The sequence below is a fragment of the Pangasianodon hypophthalmus genome, chromosome 5, assembly GCF_027358585.1.
Source record: "Pangasianodon hypophthalmus isolate fPanHyp1 chromosome 5, fPanHyp1.pri, whole genome shotgun sequence".
Lineage (NCBI taxonomy): Eukaryota > Metazoa > Chordata > Actinopteri > Siluriformes > Pangasiidae > Pangasianodon > Pangasianodon hypophthalmus.
The window spans coordinates 3,517,899-3,537,256 of record NC_069714.1 but is presented as its reverse complement, the minus strand read 5'-3'; the positions used below and the strand labels follow the sequence as shown (position 1 = coordinate 3,537,256).

At 37.8% G+C, this 19,358-nt stretch overlaps 1 protein-coding gene across 2 annotated transcripts in view; it reads left to right on the top strand.

The window, feature by feature from the left end:
• tmeff2a (transmembrane protein with EGF-like and two follistatin-like domains 2a) overlaps positions 1 to 19,358 on the top strand; it is a 94,606-nt gene that overhangs the window by 46,969 nt on the left and 28,279 nt on the right. For both annotated transcript variants that reach the window (XM_053233996.1, XM_053233995.1), the window contains exon 4: positions 8,185 to 8,211. In XM_053233996.1, the coding sequence (XP_053089971.1) occupies positions 8,185 to 8,211 (27 nt within the window). The remainder of the gene's footprint in view (positions 1 to 8,184; positions 8,212 to 19,358) is intronic.

The window sequence follows — 19,358 nt, the reverse complement described above, 5'->3', positions numbered from 1 at the left end:
GTCTCCATAACATTGAAATTGATTACAGACAGAGCAGGGACACTTTGGAAGCATGGTTAGACGAGTAAAAGTTGCTGAAATGGAGAACAAGAGTGATTTTGAGTTGATGAGCAATGACGCATTGGGTTCTGTGTAGATTGTGTCTTAACTGGAGTTTTCTCACGTTCACTGCAGTATAACACTGTTGCCTAAATCCATACCTTACAGGCGTTATATCAGATCAACCACTGCACCCGTCCACTGCTAATGTAATGACGGTGCTTTGATTGTTATCACTGTGGGGAAAAATACACTAGAGCTAAAACCTGTTCCATCGCCTTCCTTTTTGGTCCAGTTCTGGTTTTTGATTGTTAAGTGGCTTAATATCCGTATTAATCTTCTTTTCCCCCAGTGCATACCCACACTTCTTCCCACATAGTGTTCATTCTCAGCTTTCTGATTTTGCTATTTATAAATAATCTACGATTTGTTCAAAATAGGCTATTTAAGGACTACTGAGATCACAAAGATCCAAAAGCCCAAAGCAGGACATTTAGGCATCAGAGGTTTGTCACAGCAGTGTGTGTAAAAGCATTAATTAACAGTTGGTCAGGGTTTTTGCTGTGTGCTGACGGTGACCAGCTGCCTCAGTGCCTCGAGCGAAGATCCCGCTCAAACCTCGATATCAAGGGAGGACAAAAAGTGCAGCGTCACCTCATCGGCTGCTTTTTGTTCCTCGCACAAACCGACCAGAGCGATGTGGCACCTGGCACTGGTTCAGAGTGATGCACAAGAGTCTCTGAAAGCTCTCACACTTAATCAGCCTCTTGTCATTGTCCTGTTGCAGACAGGCAGAACTGCAGACTCATCTCTCGTGAGGAAGGTCCCACTGAGCAATAGGGCAGTCCGGGTTCCTGGTACCTCCGACTTCCTGTTTGTTTTAAAAGTGCCTCAGTGTTTTACCAAGAGAGCAGATATTCTTTAGTTTACAACTTTGTGAGCCTGATATTATGCTTTTCCTTTTCTTTTTTTTTTACAGTTGAATAGCTTGGTGCCGGAAAGGCAGTGGATATTTCTAATGAAAACGGTTTAGTATATGTTTTATACATTATATACAGTATAAATAGAAATATAAGGGATGAATAACATTTTTGTCTTTTGTGTAGATTTGTGTATGAATTTTTTTATTGTCAGCTCCTAGTTTTTAGACAGAGGTGTAACAGTTTCTTATTCTGGTTGAATTTCGAATTCTTGTAAATGCCATGAAAAACAAGGTGCCGTTTCAGGGACTGCCTTGTATTACTTTAGAGAAAATCCCGTCCTCACCGTTCTTCAAAATGTCACAGATTATTATATTTTTATGGTTTCTTATGTTGACAGTCGAAAAAGATTTTAGAGGCTGAACAATCAAATGAATTTTAATATTTTAACACTTTTCAAGTACTCAGCTTCACTAAACTTTCAAAAAAAAGGAAAAACAAAACAGAAAAAAAATCTGCACTGGTCATTAGTATTCTCTCGATTCTGTGAAAGGAATATAAATGAAATCATTGAATACATTGAATCCCTTGCCAGTACAGATGATCCAGGTCGCGGTTCAGCTGGACTCATTCCTACTCGCCCAGTACCTCTGAGAACGCTGTAGCTTAGCTCCCCAACACTGAGCTGACATTAGATATAAATTTTATTGACATCTGTGCATTAAATCAGCTCCACATTCATGTTTTAACAATGTATTTGATTTCATACTTTGTTGGAAATGCTGCATTCGACTTACCCTGCAAGTGGGAAGTCGGAACTTCCCGACTTCTGTGTTTCCGAACTCTGTGCTGCAAAGTGCGAAAATAAACCTGGATGCCTCCATGTTCTTTTGTTAGCAGCAAGCTAGGAAGTTAACTGTGATGAGTGATGTATATTTGCCTCCTGAAACAGTGAACTGTATAGGCAGTGTTACAGATGTAACAGGTGAACATGTCTATGTGGTGATTGATTTAAAGTAAATACTAGTATATACAGTATAACTCATTTAAAAACAAAGACGTGCTACTTTGTTTACATTGATGGTGTGAGCAGCCATGTTGATATGACGCCACTTGCTGAACTCGGAGTTTAGGAGTTGAGGGGGCATTTTCTTTGGTTTCTAGCCAGAGGTCGGAAGTTCTGAGTTGCCTGTTTTGGTCTAATTTTTATTTTTTTATTTATTTTATCTATCTATCTATCTATCTGAGTCAAATTGTCTTTATCATTTCAAACTACTCGAGTAATGCAACTAAGAAGCATCTTATAAAGATTCAAAGATTTATACATTTGAAAGAATGTAGATTTATGATGTGTAATGACAAGACAATCACTTTAATATTAAAATGACAAAATGAAATGAACATTTTTTTTCTCTTTTTTACCTAAATTGGTTGAATGATAGATAAATAATCATGTTACAAATATTTAGCAAAAATAACCACAATTATAATAATAAATAATAATTATAATTTCCACCATTTTTCGTTCGGAGCCTTCGTGAGTATTTGTACTGCGACTCTGATTCAACAGCACAACGCTGGCCAAATTCCTGAATCAACACTGCATTTGTCAGGCTATCGGATAATATAACAGCAGACACGTCTGGCCCCGGGGTGATGTCTTTTTGTGTTAGTGTGTGTGTGTTCGTGGTGAGGAGGTGATTTTGTATTTATTAGCACCCCAATTCCCACTGACACAAAGCAACACTGATTTATGCAGGTGCCCGTGTGTCTCTGCTTCGTGAGAGTGTGTGTGTGTCTGTGTGTTACTGTGTGTGTATATACGTGTGAAAATGCGCAAATGTGCATCTGTATTATTTTCAAATTCACTGTAGGTTGCTGTCTGTGATGTCCCTTATTTTTTTGCATGCAGTCACTGTTGTTGAAGATGCTACACTCTGAAACAGAAAGATCAGCGTAGTTTCGCGTATTTCTGAGCCGTGAGTGAAGTGCTCAGCCTAAAAATAGAAGGATTGTACTATCTCAGTGTTTACGAAAACTAACAACATGAACACGTTTTTATTTCACTTTCTCTCAATAGTTGTTAGTATACATTCTATTTGTTTATGATTTTCATCCTTTACAAGTTTTCATCTTCACTTTAGATTAAGTGTTACACTAATAACCTGATGCCTGCAGCCTACACATTAGAGCATCATATTTCAAAATTTGCACGTTTGAAATTATGCTCGCTGTGGGAATTGTCTTCTTCTGCTCTCCTACTGAGTCAAATAATCCAGCCTCAGGTATTAGATGCAGAGGGATGTTAATAACCTTCTCTCCTGTTTCTTCTTTTTGTCCTTTTATGTCTATTTTCTGTCTTTACACCAGGGTAGAGCACATCAGTTAGCGTTGGCGCCTGAGGAAACAATGATTCATATTCTCTTGCCACATTCCCACTTATGTAGCTGCAGGTCTAATATGCGTTTGTGTAGTGTGTCTTTTGTGTAGCGTTGGATGTGCCAAGATGTGTCAAGGTGGGACTTTAACAAGTTTTGAAATATACCTTTGTGTAAGAAAGAGAGAAGTAAAGACTGGTGATTCATCATAATACTCCCTCATCTTACACATCAGGCTTTACATGAACATCTGATGTGTCTACTATATTTCCCTGTTTTTCATTTTGTTTTGTTTTTTAATTGCTGGCTATTGTGATAACGCTGAGCTCAGACTTGGGTCTTCAAACATTTATGCACGCATGACGAATGAAGCATACAGCGTAACCTGACAGGAAATAAACTGGAATGTGTGTAGTCTGGAAACATGGTATGGTATCTAAAGGCAACAGATAAGAATATAAATCAGCCTAAAGCTAGTGTGCTACTATGCAGGTAAAAGGAAATACATGTAAATATAGGATTTGTATGAAATATATGACATAAATTGAACGCAGAGCCACATACAGCATATAAATTCTCACTTAATCAGGACCTCAGGAATATCACGTCACCTAACAGGATATTCTGTGTGAATGTGTAGAATATGAATCCGACTGTAATACACTGCCTGCAAATAAAGTACTGCTCATTTAACATTTAGGCCCCGTCTATACATATACAGATATTTTTGAAAACATAGACTTTACTTCTCTGTTTTAAAAAAAAAAAAAAAAAAATTAATTATCTCTGTCCAAATGAAAACGCAAAAATGTTTTGAAAATGTCATAGCATGTCATAATCTCTTATGTAAAACACCGCACGAAATTCACCACTGAACTTAAGTGCAGTACAGTTTGTAGAACAAAAAAGTGAAATTAAACATAGCAGTTATGCAGTACAGACAACACAAAATTAAACACAGAGGTTACACAGTACAAACAAAGCAAAATTAAACACAGAGGTTACACAATACAAACAAAGCAAAATTAAACACAGAGGTTACACAATACAAACAAAGCTAAATTAAACGGTGCGGTTACACAGTATGAACAAAGCGAAATTAAATTACAAACACATTACCAAATAAAAAAATCACAGACAACTAAGTAACAACCTGATCATCAGCCGTGCTAAACGTAGTCCTAGCACATTTCTAACATGGGCAAAACCACAACGGTCAACCACAAGTTCACACTGTGACAAGTCCAACGTTTTCAAAACCATACGATTTTCCCATCTACATGTGAAAAAATTCATTAAAATTTCTCTACCATGGATGGTGTTTTTGAAACACTTCATTTTGAGTGGCGAAAAATGCAGTATTCATGTCAACCGGAGGCCAAAAAACACAGAGAATGTTTTCAAAAATATGAAAATAATTAAAACTACATTTTCAAATATATGAAAGAAAATATTAAAATAATAAATAGGACCTCAATCAGAAACTAGCAAGTTGTAGTTAAAGTGCTGTCCATAAGGCACCAGTATAGACACCAGTAGGTAGAAGACTGTAAAGCTGTTAAAGACTTTTTATTATTATATTTATAGGGATCTAAATCTAAATCCATATTCGGACTCTGTAAAGCTGCTTTAAAAGCGCTATATACAGTGGATATAAAAAGTCTGCACACCCCTGTTAAAATGGCAGGTTTTTGCGATGTAAAAAAAAATGAAACCAAGATAAATCGTGTCAGAACTTTTTTCAACCTCAGTGTGAAATTACAAAGTATAAAAATTAAGTGAAAAACAATCAGAAACATTTTAGGGAAGAATAGGAAAAATAAAAGCCTTACAATAACCTAGTTGCATAAGAGTCCACACCCTTAAACTAATACTTAGTTGAAGCACCCTTTGAGTTTATTACACCACTCAGTCTTTTTGGCTAAGAGTCTTTCAGCGGGGCACATCTTGACTTGGCAATATTTTCTCACTCTTTCTTGCAAAAACATTCCAGATCCATCAGATTGTAAGAGCATCTCCTGTGCACAGCTCGCTTCAGGTCACCTCACAGAGTTTTAGCTGGATTCAGGTCTGGGCTCTGGCCATTCAAAAACATTGAGCTTCTTTTGATTAAGCCGTTCCTTTGTTGATTTGGATGTATGCTTTGGGTCATTGTCCTGCTGAAAGGTGAAATTCCTCTTCATCTTCAGCTTACTAGCAGCCACCTGAAGGGTTTGCACTAAAATCGACTGGTATTTATAGCTATTCAAGATTCTCTCACCTTGATAAAAGCCCCAGTTCTGGCTGAAGAAAAGCAGTTTTAAAGCATGATGCTGCCACCACCATGCTTCACCCTGGGAATGGTGTTCTTTTGGTGATGTGCTTTTTTTTTTAACCTAACATACCTTTTGGAATTATGGAATTATTATACCTTTTGGAATTGGTCTCATCCAACCATAATACATTTTGTCACATGGTTTGGGATGATGTAGTTGAGCTTGGATGTTTTTTGTGAGAAAAGGCTTCTGTCTAGCCGCCCTACCCCACAGCCCAGACATGTGAAGAATACAGGAGATTGTTGTCACATGCAGAGAGTAATCAGTACTTGTCAGATATTCCTACAGCTCCTTTAATGTTGCCGTTGGTCTCTTGGCAGCCTCCCTGGAAGGTTTTTGTCTTGTTCTTTTGTAAATTTTTGAGGGACGTCCTGTTCCTGTTCTCATGATGTCACTGTGATGCTTGTTGATGATGGCCTTCACAGTGTTCCAGTGCATGTAATGTTTTGGAAATTTTTTATACCTCTCTCCTGATCGATACCTTTCAACAGTGGGATCCTGTACAGGCTTTGTAAGCTCTTTGCAGACCAAGGCTTCAGAAGTCATCCTTGACCGCTTATGGACCTGCCTGGTCCATCCTGATGCCCTACTTCTGGTTGGAGTTCTCATCGGTTGGAGATTGCTCGCTGCTGCTGGGGGGTGGCCCCACATGGACGGCCTGAAGATCCTTGGGAAATGCTGGGGATGGTGCCGCTAGGGGGCTGTGGAGATGGCTTTGGACTGCGGTTCATATGGGCAGTGGTACTGTGATGGCTTGGGATTGCGATTGTTGTGGTGGCTTTGGGGCTGCGGTTGCCGCAAGCAGTTTTGCACTCAGGTCTCCGTCAGTGGACAGGGGATAGGTTCAGCAAAACAGACCTCATGTGAAAACTGTAATCAGTTTCCTGCTTACACAATTGCACTATTTGACCAGGTAGTACACAGTTATAGAAGGGATTTATGTATAATCGCACTATCCGTTAGCACCCAGATGATGAGGATGGTTCCCTTTTGAGTCTGGTTCCTCTCAAGGTTTTTTCCTCATATCAACTCAGGGAGTTTTTCCTCAACACCATCACCTCTGGCTTGCTCATTAGGGATAAATACTTACATTTACAATTTATATCCTGAATGTATTTATTTCTGTAAAGCTGCTTTTTTGACAGTGTCCATTGTTAAAAGCGCTATGCACATAAAATTGAATTGAATTGAATTCAAGTCAGATGAAACCAAGAAGATGTGAAGAAAATCCTACAGAAACAGCTGGTCTTTATTTGGGGTTAATCAGAATAATTTAATTGATGACAGCTGTATGATAATTACTTGAACATGAGATTGAATTTGATTGGTTCATTCTGAACACAGCCACATCCCCAATTATAAAAGGGTGTGGACACTTATACAACCAGGTTATTGTAGCTTTTTTATTTTTCCTATTTTTCCCTAAAATGTTTCTGACTGTTTTTCACTTAATTTTTAAATATTGTAATTTCACATTGCAGGTGAAAAATTGACATGATTTATCTTGGTTTATTTTTTTACATCACAGAAACCTGCCATTTTAACAGAGGTGTGTAGACTTTGTATAGCCACTGTAAAAAAAAATTAAATTGAATAAAAACACTAATATTATATATTGCTATATATATATACTATATATATGTATTACTATTATTATTATATACTATTATTGTTATTATTATCTTTAACTCTGAAATTATCCAGACCTAGGGAGATGACTGTGTGTGTGTGTGTGTGTGTGTGTGTGTGTGTGTGTGTGTGCGTGAGTGATCGGGTTTGCCTTCCTGGAAATTCATAGGCTGTAAAGGATATTGCTGTCTCCTATCAGTTAAAAAGCTTAGATGTTAGAATTGTATTTGTATTTGTAGTTTTTATGATCCCATTTGTTAGTGTTTTTACGGTAGACGGGCTACACCAGTAATTATGGTAGTTTGCTGCTCTGTGTGGTAAATAACAACCATAACAACCATTATCTCAGCACTAATAATATAAATCCCATAGCCTATGGGACATTAGCGTAATCATGAAGCTACATTATGGCAATTACAAAGTTTCAGCATTAAATATTGCTATATAATGCCATTATGGTCAGGATCAACATAAACGTGTGTGTGTGTGTGTATTGTATATGTGTCTATGTGTCTGGCTGAATGTTCTCTGAGATTCTCATCTCAGGGTTTTTTTTTTTCAACTTAGCAAAAAGAAAATAATATGACTCTTTAAAAGACCTTTAAAAGCCATGAAATAGTTTTTTATGACTCCATCATGCCACAGATCTTTAACAGATTCATTTCTTTGTTATTTTTATGCTTATTGGTCCATTTATTATTTTCTACTTTATGTATTTGACTTTCTACTTTATGTATCCAGTGGCCCAAATCCGCCTCTGAGATGTCTGGCCAAGACATTTTATTCTCTTGGTGTCTCTATCTGCGTAACGTCTGCTGCTCATATTCAGATCATAATTCTGACATTGACCCTAATGACTCTGTAATGATGTTGAGTGAATATGTGCCTTTTTCTGTGTTACAGAGGCTGGATCTGGATCTGGGGATGAAGGTAGGGCTGGTAAAATGAAAACACACACATACACACACATATTCAAAATATCTATCAATCATTAAATTTAATGCACAGTTCATTTTCTTTATCAGTCTTTCTGCCTCTAACATAAACACACACCCACGCACCCACACACACACACACACACACACACAGTCTCTTTCTATCATTACTTACCTTCATGCATACACACACGACAAAATGTATCACTATTTTTCATTAAAATTACATACAACACTTTCATATATATGTATATCTGAAACACACACACACACGGGCACACACGGGCACATTGTGTTGTTTTTGTTCATTTTGCCCTCACGCATACATCACAGTGTCTGTAATGCTTCCTCTGCCGCTCAGTCACTCACACACACATTCACACACAAGATTAATTTTAGTCCAGTCGTTTGGCATCTTATGGAAGCTTATCCACGGCAAATGAAATTCCGTTGCTCGTTCTTTGTTGTTTATTACACCGTCTCCACACCCCACACTCCGCCCCACCGGGTGAGTGACAGCGCATTGTGAGGAGCTCCACATGGATATGAGGCTCATCTGAAATGTGTCACTCCCTTCCTTTCACTCTGTCCTTCTTCCACTGTCTCCCTCCGTCCGCCGGGACTCTGACGCCTTTCAGGAGCGCCGTGATATTAGCGCTTCATTGGTTTGGAAGAATGCAGCTTCGCCTGCTTTAGAATTGTTTCTCACCCTCTTTATGCTTCCTCTTTTTTCCTTAGTGATCAAAATAATAAGAGATTTATATTTATACAGTGTCTTTGTCAGACTAAAGACTGCTGTAGAGCAGACAGCGTCATACAGAGCAAAGAGAGAAAAGATCGTGAACCATGGCAGCACAACAGAACGGCACAATCTCTCTAGTACAGCATAGACCAGTAAATGAAGAGAAAGGGCTCAATAATGGGAAGCAGAGTGATAACACAGGGAGAGGAGATGGGACATAGTTTAGCTTTTAGTTTAGTTTTTTTGATTGATTTTTTCTTTCTTCATGGTTTGAGACCTGCTAGTCAATAAAAAAGAGTGTTCTGAATGAACGAGGCCAGATTCAGATGAACCCCTGATCTCGTGTGCATGGATAGAGAAGTTCAGCCAAGTGCTTTTAATTACTTAAAAGATTTAGTATTCAAATGGATTTAAAAATTAATTGTTCTATTATATTATTCAGCCACAGATGAAACACTCTTTAGCAGCAGCTACACTGTGCATTAGTAGCATAAACCACTGAAGGTGAAAAAAATTGACTCTTATGTGAGCAAAGAAAATCCAGAAGAGGCAACATCATAATTTTATTTTATTTTTTATCCAATTAATTTACATATTTACCCATAGTAATGTTTTCTTGTCTCTGATATTCAACTTGATTTGCCATAATTTGCCATCTTCTGCAAATAAGCCATTTTTAAGGTTTTTTCAGTCTTATTATCCCATAATTTAAGCACTGCACACCCAGGACCTAGTAAATGTTTCATTTTACTAAATAAACTATGATATAACTGTTGTTTCAGCTGAATTTCATTGTTGCCTTGTTGAAACATGATTTTGTTGATGGTAGAAGTATTTGGTTTGTGTTGTCCCAAATACTTGGTCACGTTACGTCAGGATTTCCGGCAGGCTGTTAACACGTCCCGAGACGACACGTCTGTTCAGTTATTGAGTACTCCACAACAGCGAGACGGAGAAAGCTCAGATTTCATATGCAGATAGATACCTTATTACTTTGAAAGATGACATACAGCTTTTGTTGTCTTCGTGTGTCATCGCTACGTTCCATATTCGAAAGCTATTTTTGCACAATAGACGCCGGTGTCTACACCACTAGGGGACCTGAACAAACAGGCTACTGTTCACATCAAATATCAGAATGGGGAAATAATGTCATCCTGTCAGAGGCCCAAAATGCATAGCCGTTTTTTTTATTGACTGGCATTATGAATGCGTCTCCAGTGGCCACCTGTGATCTGATTTCATACATCAGATTCAAATTCCGTTTCAAATTTTGGTGGTCTACTAACAAAACATAAATGAACAGGAGATAAGACAAAGAAAGAAGCTATGAAAAGCAGCTGCTTTCATCATTGCTGTTATAGCATCACCTTCACCCATTAGCCTAGTGATGGAGAACTCAGTCTTTGTTGCTGTCCTGCTTTTGCATTCACACTACAAATGTTATGTGGTCATATGCGTCCCAGACCATCTCTGAAGGTGGATCCAGTTCACACCTGTACTTTAGCGCTGTCCACTTACGATCGGATCACCCAGGACACACGTGAACAGGGCCAGTGACTTTGACCATGGCATGCGGGTGTCAGAAACTGCTGATCTCTTTGTATTTTCACACACGACAGTCACTAGAGTTTACACAGAATAGTGCGAAAACCAAAAACATCCACTGAGCGTCGGTTGTGCGGGCGTAAATGCCTTGTTGGTGAAAGAGGTCAGAGGAGAAAGACCAGATTGGTTCGAGCTGACAGGAAACTGAAAGAAACCACTCTTTACATCCATAGTGAGCAGAAAAGCATCTCAGAACACACCACACGTTGAACAGATGGGCTGCAACAGTGGAGGACCACAATGGTTTCCGCCCCTGATATATACAGAAACTGGACAGTTGCAGACGGGGCTCAGGTGACAGTTTACAGTCTTCAACTGTACTGTGCAGACAACATAGGGGATAAATTAGGGAGTCAGTGACGTAGAACCTGCACATTAAACCAAAAAAAAAGGCAAAAAAAAATGGCATTTGTGCTTCAGTCACAGAAAATTAGTGATTTCATTAAATGTCTGCTGGAAATTCTTGACTTTTACATCTAATACCACTTTTAGAACCCAGTTTTTGCTCAATTTTATATTGAATTTTAAAATTAATGCATTATTTCAAAAAAATATGTGAAAAATAATAAAGTATGTCATTAAGGGCATGCATTTACTCAGAGCCCATTTTCTACATCAAGTGATACAAGGGTCATTATAATAGAATAAAATTAGCAAAAGATTGAGCAAGCCTGTTTAAATATACTCGAGTAAAAGTAGAACATGGGAACTTAAACATCCCTATATAAATTTTTGATCTTTAGGTACAGAAAAATTATGATATTACAATTTTTGAACAGTGGATCTCAGTCTCTTTCTGAGAGCTCTGATCTGAACTGAATTTACGATCTGAAAGTATGAGAATTGTAGTGGCTGCATTTTAAAAGTATGGATAAAACCTATTTTAATACCAGTCACTTTTAAACAGAGTGTATTATCATGTTCAGAGTCTAGTGGTTTCTAATCATATTTATTGTGCTATATTGTGCAGTCTAGAACTATAACTAAAACAGCATTCATGCGAAAGTCTCATTCAGCTAATTCATTTTATATACATGTTTAAACTAAAGCATGTATACACAATAGCAAGCCGTTATTGTCACTTATACACATACAATACAGTGAAACTCTTTTCATTGCAAATACCAACTTGTTAGGGAGTTATAGATATGAAGAGTGCATTACAAATGTCTTGAAAACCTTTATTTTAGATTTCAAACCAATTATAAACATCATTTGAATGTGGAGAACTGGACACTCATTATAAACAGAGCAGCTGCTGAAAAAATATTCACGTAAAAACACACTGGAGTTCAAATTTTTTAAAAAAACTGTACTGGAGAATATTTGATTTTTGAATCTGGTAGTCCACTAAACACATGCAGACTTCTTTAAGAAGAGAGTATTACAGAAGTCAGTTAAAGATTACACACATTAAATCTGTTGTACTTGTTTTTAATTTAAGAAATATCGCATGAGCAAGAGTGCGGTTATATCGAATAGTGCTGTTCCTTTTCATCTTCATCTACTGTAGTAACCGTTTCAAACTAGGAAGTGGAATTTTATATGGCAAACACAGACAAGTGGAGTGATATACACACACACACACACACACACACACATTTTAAATATAAGCACTCTTGGAACACTGCTCAATCAATCAAATGAGTGGACTGGAACTAACTGTTGTACAAGACGGCATATAAGTGGTGTGCATGAGTTGGTGCTTCATTTAGTATGTGTATTATAGTTTGCTTTTGCATTTAGTGGGTCAGTTGCTGAAAGTCACGTTTAACTTGGGTTGGAAAAAAGATGTTTCCTCACGTTGACAGACAAGATGGAGCCGCGAGACAAATTGAGGATAACGAAGCAGGGGAGAGGAGAAAAATGGACAGCGAGACAAAAGAAAAGCGATAAGACTGGACAAGCGTCAATAAACCGGGCGGGAAGAGAAAGCGAGAGTGAGAGAGACAGCTGGGGGGAAGTCGATAAGGCGAACGATAGCGGCAGAGGCGCGGGAAGAGATGCAGAATGATAAAAGACAGGGAGGTGAAGGTAGGAAGCGAAGAGAAAGAGAATTAGGAAAGCACAGCAGCAGTTTGGTGTGATAAAAATCAAATGTATTTTAATGGTTAGAGATAAATCTTGCGGGAAGCCGCGGAAGCCTATTGAGCACTTTACAGAAAAGCACACACAGATCACCAAGGCCCCCTCAGGGATTTCCAACACTCACACACATCCGTCTGTGGGACTGCTGGGCCAATAATGCATGCTGGGTAACTGTAGCCTGTAGTGCAGTGTCCAGTTTTAGAAGCTACATTCAAAGTAGCGGTGTGATGTGTCTACTGCGATAAGGAAATCTGAAACAGTCGTACTATGAAGATGTGGATATCAGAGAAAACTGACTACAATTTCACTACACAGATAACAGTCACTTTGAAACGATGAGGTTTCAATATGAAGCTTGCATGGTATAACGAAAGTCGTGTTTGAGTTGCATGATTATCACACTGTGACATCCCGATGTACTAAAGGTTTAAGTGTGTAAAAACACGTGCAAATTTGATCATGCTTGCATAAAAAATGTGAAAAACGATTTACCAACAGGGTCTACAAAGGATTGTGTCTGTCTCTGATCAAAATAACACGTCCAGTTTGCATAAACGTGGAAAATACAGGGTGATGTTTTTGTAACTCAATTGATTTTACACCTGTGATGTGATTTACTAAGCCTGAATACTTTTGCGCAAATTAACAAGTCCTAAATGTACGTATTATAAGCTGTAGAAGTCCAATTCTGCCAGGTGAAGCCAAATTTTACCATTGACTAAGTACTAATAATGAGAAAGTTGATCTCAATTACGCTTTAGCAAAATAATCAGCTTCTGAAAATGATGAATTTACAGCACTAAGCTTGGTTTTGTATTAAATACTCACCGCACGTTCACACATCCAGTGCTGACAGCATTTAAACAGAGCCTCTGAGAAGGTTTTCATTCACATTTACCTCATTAACATAACACACACTCATGTATACACTCTTATTCATTTATTCATAGCGTATTTTGAACTCATTTTCAGGGTGTCTCACTGCATTTAGTCGGCTTCAGGTTCACTTTACTCTTCCAGGAGTCTCTTTGTTATCCAAACTCACCATGACCACCAGAAACATTTACCACATGCAAAAGCTTCATTTACATATGGTGCTCTCCTGCTACTATGTATGTGAAATAATTCACACATTTAAGAAAATGAAAATTCATGGGCCACTATGTTTCATAAGACCTGCACTCCATTCATACTAATCCACATGGGATTCACATACAGTCAGGCCTTTTTATGTCACAGTAAAATGATTGTTTGCAGCATGATACCTCATTTACTGTAGATAGAGGTCAAACAGTGTTTTGCACCAGTTGAAATATACAGCTGAGTGCAAAAGTTTGTATCCCCTCAGGACAAAATTAAGAAGACAAAGAAATGCAAGATATATTTAGTCTGTTTGGTTTTCAGGTTTCTTTATTATCACAAGTAACCATAAATAATGTGAAATAGGGTTTAGACTCTATCTTTCTGAATGTGATTTTATATATATATATATATATATATATATATATATATATATATATATATATATATATATATACGATAATAACTTCTCTGTCTTCTCTATGTCTTCATAACTGCCTTCAACCAGGGCAGCTTTTGAATCATTTCAGTTCTAACCTCATTCCTCTTCATATTTCTGTAATTCTGACAGATTGTTTGGCCATGCTTTGCCCGTTTTTTTCTTTTTCTGTTATATAAAATCAGATATAATACACTGCTTTTTTCAGATCAGATCTGGAGACCGAGCAGGTCAAGACAAAAAAGTATTCTGTTGTTCTGTAGATTTTGCCATATGTTTTGAATTATTGTAAACCCACGTTTCACTTTTCTTTCCCTTTTTATTCAGAAACCACGGGAGTGCAGAATTTGCCCTTAACTGCACCGAAAGTTCCCTAAGCTAAATCTACTTTTGAAACTAAATTTGCATTAAGGTCAATACACTTGTTTCTCCTCCTCTTGTAATGTTTTTTTGTTGTTTTCTTATACCTAACTTTTTTTAATTCAGATCACAAGGCCTACAGGCTAAGCCACGTTTAATGCAAAGCCTTGAATAAATCACTAGGGTCATGTATTTGTAACCTCCATCTCCAAACCTGTTTAAAAGGGCTGCGAGAACATGAGCGTCCTGTTTTCAGTTGGAAATACACAAAGAGAAAAGTACACAGTGACTGTTAATGATCATAAACCAAGCTCAATACAGAGAAGAATGATAGAACAAACACATTTTACACAAGCAAAAGTTAACATAAACCTTTAACTGTGGTTCAACTCTTTGTAAAAGTCTTTGGTCAAGAATTCCGGGTCAACCAACCAGAGCGAGCGAGACTACCGAAGGGAATAAACGATAATGAGCTACTTCATTATGCTGAGAGCATTGTCTCTCACTCTCTCATTAAAACACTGTTTGGTGGTTTTAATTACAGTCCAGAACTTTAAAGACACTTACCTGAGACACTACATGAGGTGGAATAACCTCATTATTTCAGTTTATAGGGCAGTCATTTCCATTTTTGCCTTCTTTTCTTTTCCTCATGAGCTTTCCCCTCATTTCTTTCTCATCTTTCCAGCTGCACATGGATGTCAGTTAAATAATCAAAAGGCAGTTGTTGCATTATTGTAAACAGTGTCATAGTCTAATTGCAGTGATTAATCGTTGTATCACAGCAGCCTGCAGTGATGCACCTCTGTGGATTCACCAACACTTCATTAATCCTAATTACTGTACGGCTGAATCCGTTTACTGTTCCAGCCAGGGTTCCATGGCAAGGACCAATTATTATTTAATGTTGTTAGATTTTCTATAATCGATACTGAGTTGCACACAGGAGCCAATTACAGAGGGAGAACCTCGTGCGAAGCCATTATTTGTAAGCTGTTACTTTTATAAACTTATTTATTTATTTACCTGTTTTCGTCTGGGCCGCTGCGGTTGAAACATATCTGGTCTTCCTATTAAGCAGCCATTGCTTCTGGTCTCAGACTGTTATAAAAACACCCTCGCCTACTGTTACCAGGGAGAATTAATGACCTCACCTCCCCAAGGCGATGACAGTCAGCCTCGCCAGCTCCTCCAGGCGCGGACTTACCCTCGCTCGCTCGATCACCATGGAAACGAGGTTAGGGGTTCGAGACAGTGGGTAATCTAATCTCACCATTTCAGCTGTGATGCTATAGGAGGCCTGGAATGGTCAAATGTTATGCGCAAAAAAATAATAATAATAATAATCTAATCACACAGGAAATATTATTAACATTTAATATTAATATTTAATATATCACAACAAGGCTGGAGGTATAGGATTTAAAACTAGATCATAGAAAAACATACACTAAGGTTCCAGTTTATCTGGAATACCAGTATAGTAGCTAATAAATTAGAAAGATAGGGGAGGTGATAATGTAGACATTAAAGTGCAAAATAAAGTAATCCTTAAATTATAAACTATCAAATTGAAAAGCAGTTATGTTTTACCTTGTACAGATAAAAGTAATTTTTGTTAATGCAAAAGGTGACAGCAGTATCATTAGTGTCATTAATATCATCTTGCTCTCTTGCACCACTGTTTTGGTTTTTTTTTTTTTTTGTGGGAAATTAGATTTTTAATGCTCAGTACTTAACAGACTGCAGTATAAAGCAGATCAGAGGGAACTGGAAAAAGTGAGTCAGAGAATATTTATATATTTATTTACACGGTGCTCTGGGCTGCATCTTATCGCTGTGTGTTCAGGGGATGAGAGAATTATGCAATCCAGATGCAAAGCTGTTTTTATTTAAATCAATCCTCACTTTGCTCAATGGAGATGGCACCTTGACAAAAGCACTTAGTGGATCTGTGTGCAAGTTTTAGATCAATGCACTACCTGAAAGAAAGGAATAAAAACAAAGGGATTTTTTGTCTTTACTCAACAGTTTAAAAAAATCGCTTTGAAAAAAGAAAATTACTTCATAATCTCTTCCTTAGTTATCACCGACGTTGCCCCTTAGACATCCCCTCGCTGCGGAGACAGAGCCTATCAAGGACCCAATGAGAGGGAAAAACATAATCGTTTCATGTCAGCATCAGCTCATTCTCTATTCTCCCCCAACTTCATCAAATACCTCTAGAGTTATTAATATAGTCGGGGCCAGCATTGATGAAATGTAAATCTGTCAGATGTGGTGGGATCTGAATGAAATGAAACAAAAAAGAGAGCGATGGATCGCAGTGTGCCTGAGCCTACTGCTGCTCAGAAAAGGACGTATTGTATTAATATGGGTTACCCTTGGGCCAGGAGCAGATCTCTATTATATTTTGGGAAATATAAAATAATGACTTGGGCAGGTTGGAGAGGGCAGGAGGAGCACGAACTGCACCAGGCATATAAAGATGAGCCTTCTGCAGTAATGGAAGGTTTATGCCTAGATTACTGCCGGAGAGAGACAGGTGCCATTTTGATTGGCGAGGCTCGTATGAGGTGAAATGGACTCAAGGTGAAGAGACAAAAAGAAGAGGGGTCTGACATATAGGATGAGTGAAGAAGGGAAAAATGTAAGTTAGAGGACAGTGCTATTCAGGGCCTTTTATCAGTTGTCACCAGCCTTCATTTTTATATACGCGATCACGGCATGGTGTGTGACAGTTTTTGAAAAGAAAGCAGTGAAGTAAATGTCAGGTGAGGTTAAAGGCTAAATCAGTCACCAGACAGGCCACTTCAAACGAATATTCAAGACATGTTAAACAAATATTCAGGACATTTCATAAGCACAGGAAATGACCTGGCTGTTCCTAGAACATATCCGTAATCATCATTCTACACTAGCAACGAACCATACTCTGCGTACCTGATTTAATGACAGGATGTCCAAATTACATTTCGGACCATGTCATTCAGTTGTTGCATATTCCCTCATGCCAAGAACAAACTTGCTTTCAGAAATTAACATGTATCTCTTTCCAAAAACAAAGCATGGTGATACTCTTGGATTACTGCGGGAATAGAGACAGCTGGAAAGCCAGTAACTCCAGCACAAATTTTATCTCAACTTATATGAAATAGTATATTCTTAAAAGTGACATGTTACACAAATATATCAGGGTTCTAACAGACATTTTAAACCAGAGGTTAATACCAGTGGCAGGTGAATGCTCATTTGTGTAATCCATTCATTTGCCAAAAAAAAAGAGACTGCAACTTCTTCTTAGCAATGAACTAGGCTGAGTACATTTTAGACTGCGTTTGACTTTGCTCCAACTTCACCATGCACAACTCGGAGCAAATATTTCCAGCCGTTCCGCTGAGAAAGTAATTGTAAGAATCCAATCTATGATAAGCTTTCACCGTCTCTCCAGTGTAAACACACTCTGTATCAGCAAGGTCATGATACACAGTGGGGTGAGTCACTTCAGGTAAAAGTTTTAAATCTGCTGAAAAAAAACCCTCATATTCTTGTTCACAGAAATCGACAATTATTCTTTTACTGTAGAAGTAATTATCATGAAGTACGAATGAACTGGAATGGACATGCTCAGTAAATTTGTTATTGTTTATCTCATTGAAAAGGTTTATAGGATTTTTCAAGAAAAGGCACTTGATTGAAAAACTGAGAAAGTATCAAATAGTATTAAAAAAAAAATCTGTGTAAAAAAATCTTAAGACTACAATTAGTTTTTAACTGGATGATTTCATTGAAACTCTTCCAATATTGAGTATGCTACTCCTAAATTATTTTAGCATTGAAACAAAAACATCTTAGCATGTCTTAAACCTACAGTAATGTCCAGAAATGTCAGCGATTAACATCATATAATTAATATCTAATTAATGACAACATGTTTTTAAAAACATATCTTCACAACTGTGTGTATCAGCAGTCACCTTATGTCCTGTGAGAATAATTCTGTACCACTACATTTCAAAGTTTTCACTCTCTGCTACTTGCCCAAAGGAAAATACATCTATGCAGCACAGACGATCTGTTTATATCTCAGTCATCTCCGAGTCATGTTTTACATCAAACAGTACTTTCATCATACTGTGTGCACCAAGAATGAAGCCATGGTTACTCTCGGGTACATTCTGCTACACAGGACGGGTGTTTAAACCCAAAACGTTAAATGTGAATTGAGTTTCTCTGATAATATGATATGACACGTATTCACTGGCCACTTTAATAGGAACACATGTACACCTGCTAATTCATGCAATCATCATGTAGCCAATCATGTGGCAGCAGCGTAATGTGTAATGCAGATACAGGTCAAGCGCTCCAGTTAATGCTCATATCAAACATCAGAATGGGAAAAAAGTGTGATCTCTGTGTGTGGTTGTTGGTTCCAGACAGGCTGGTGTGAGTATTCCAGAAACTGCTGATCTCTTTAGATGTTCATGCACAATAATCTCTAGAATTGACACAGAATGGTGCAAAAGCAGAAACATCCAGTGAGCGGCAGTTCTGTGGACAAAAACGCCTTGTTGATGGAGGTCAGAGGAGAATGGCCTGACGGGTTCAAGCTGACAGAAAGGCTACACCTTTTGTTTATCTCAAATAACCAACCTTTACAACCGTGGTGAGCAGAAAAGCATCTCAAAATGCACAACATGTCAACCGTTGAGGCAGTTGAGCTACAACAGCAGAAGCCCAAATCAGATTTCAGTCCTATCAGCCAGGAACAGGAAGAAGAGGTTTTAGAGATAGGATAAACATTGCCTGGTCTTTTTCCACT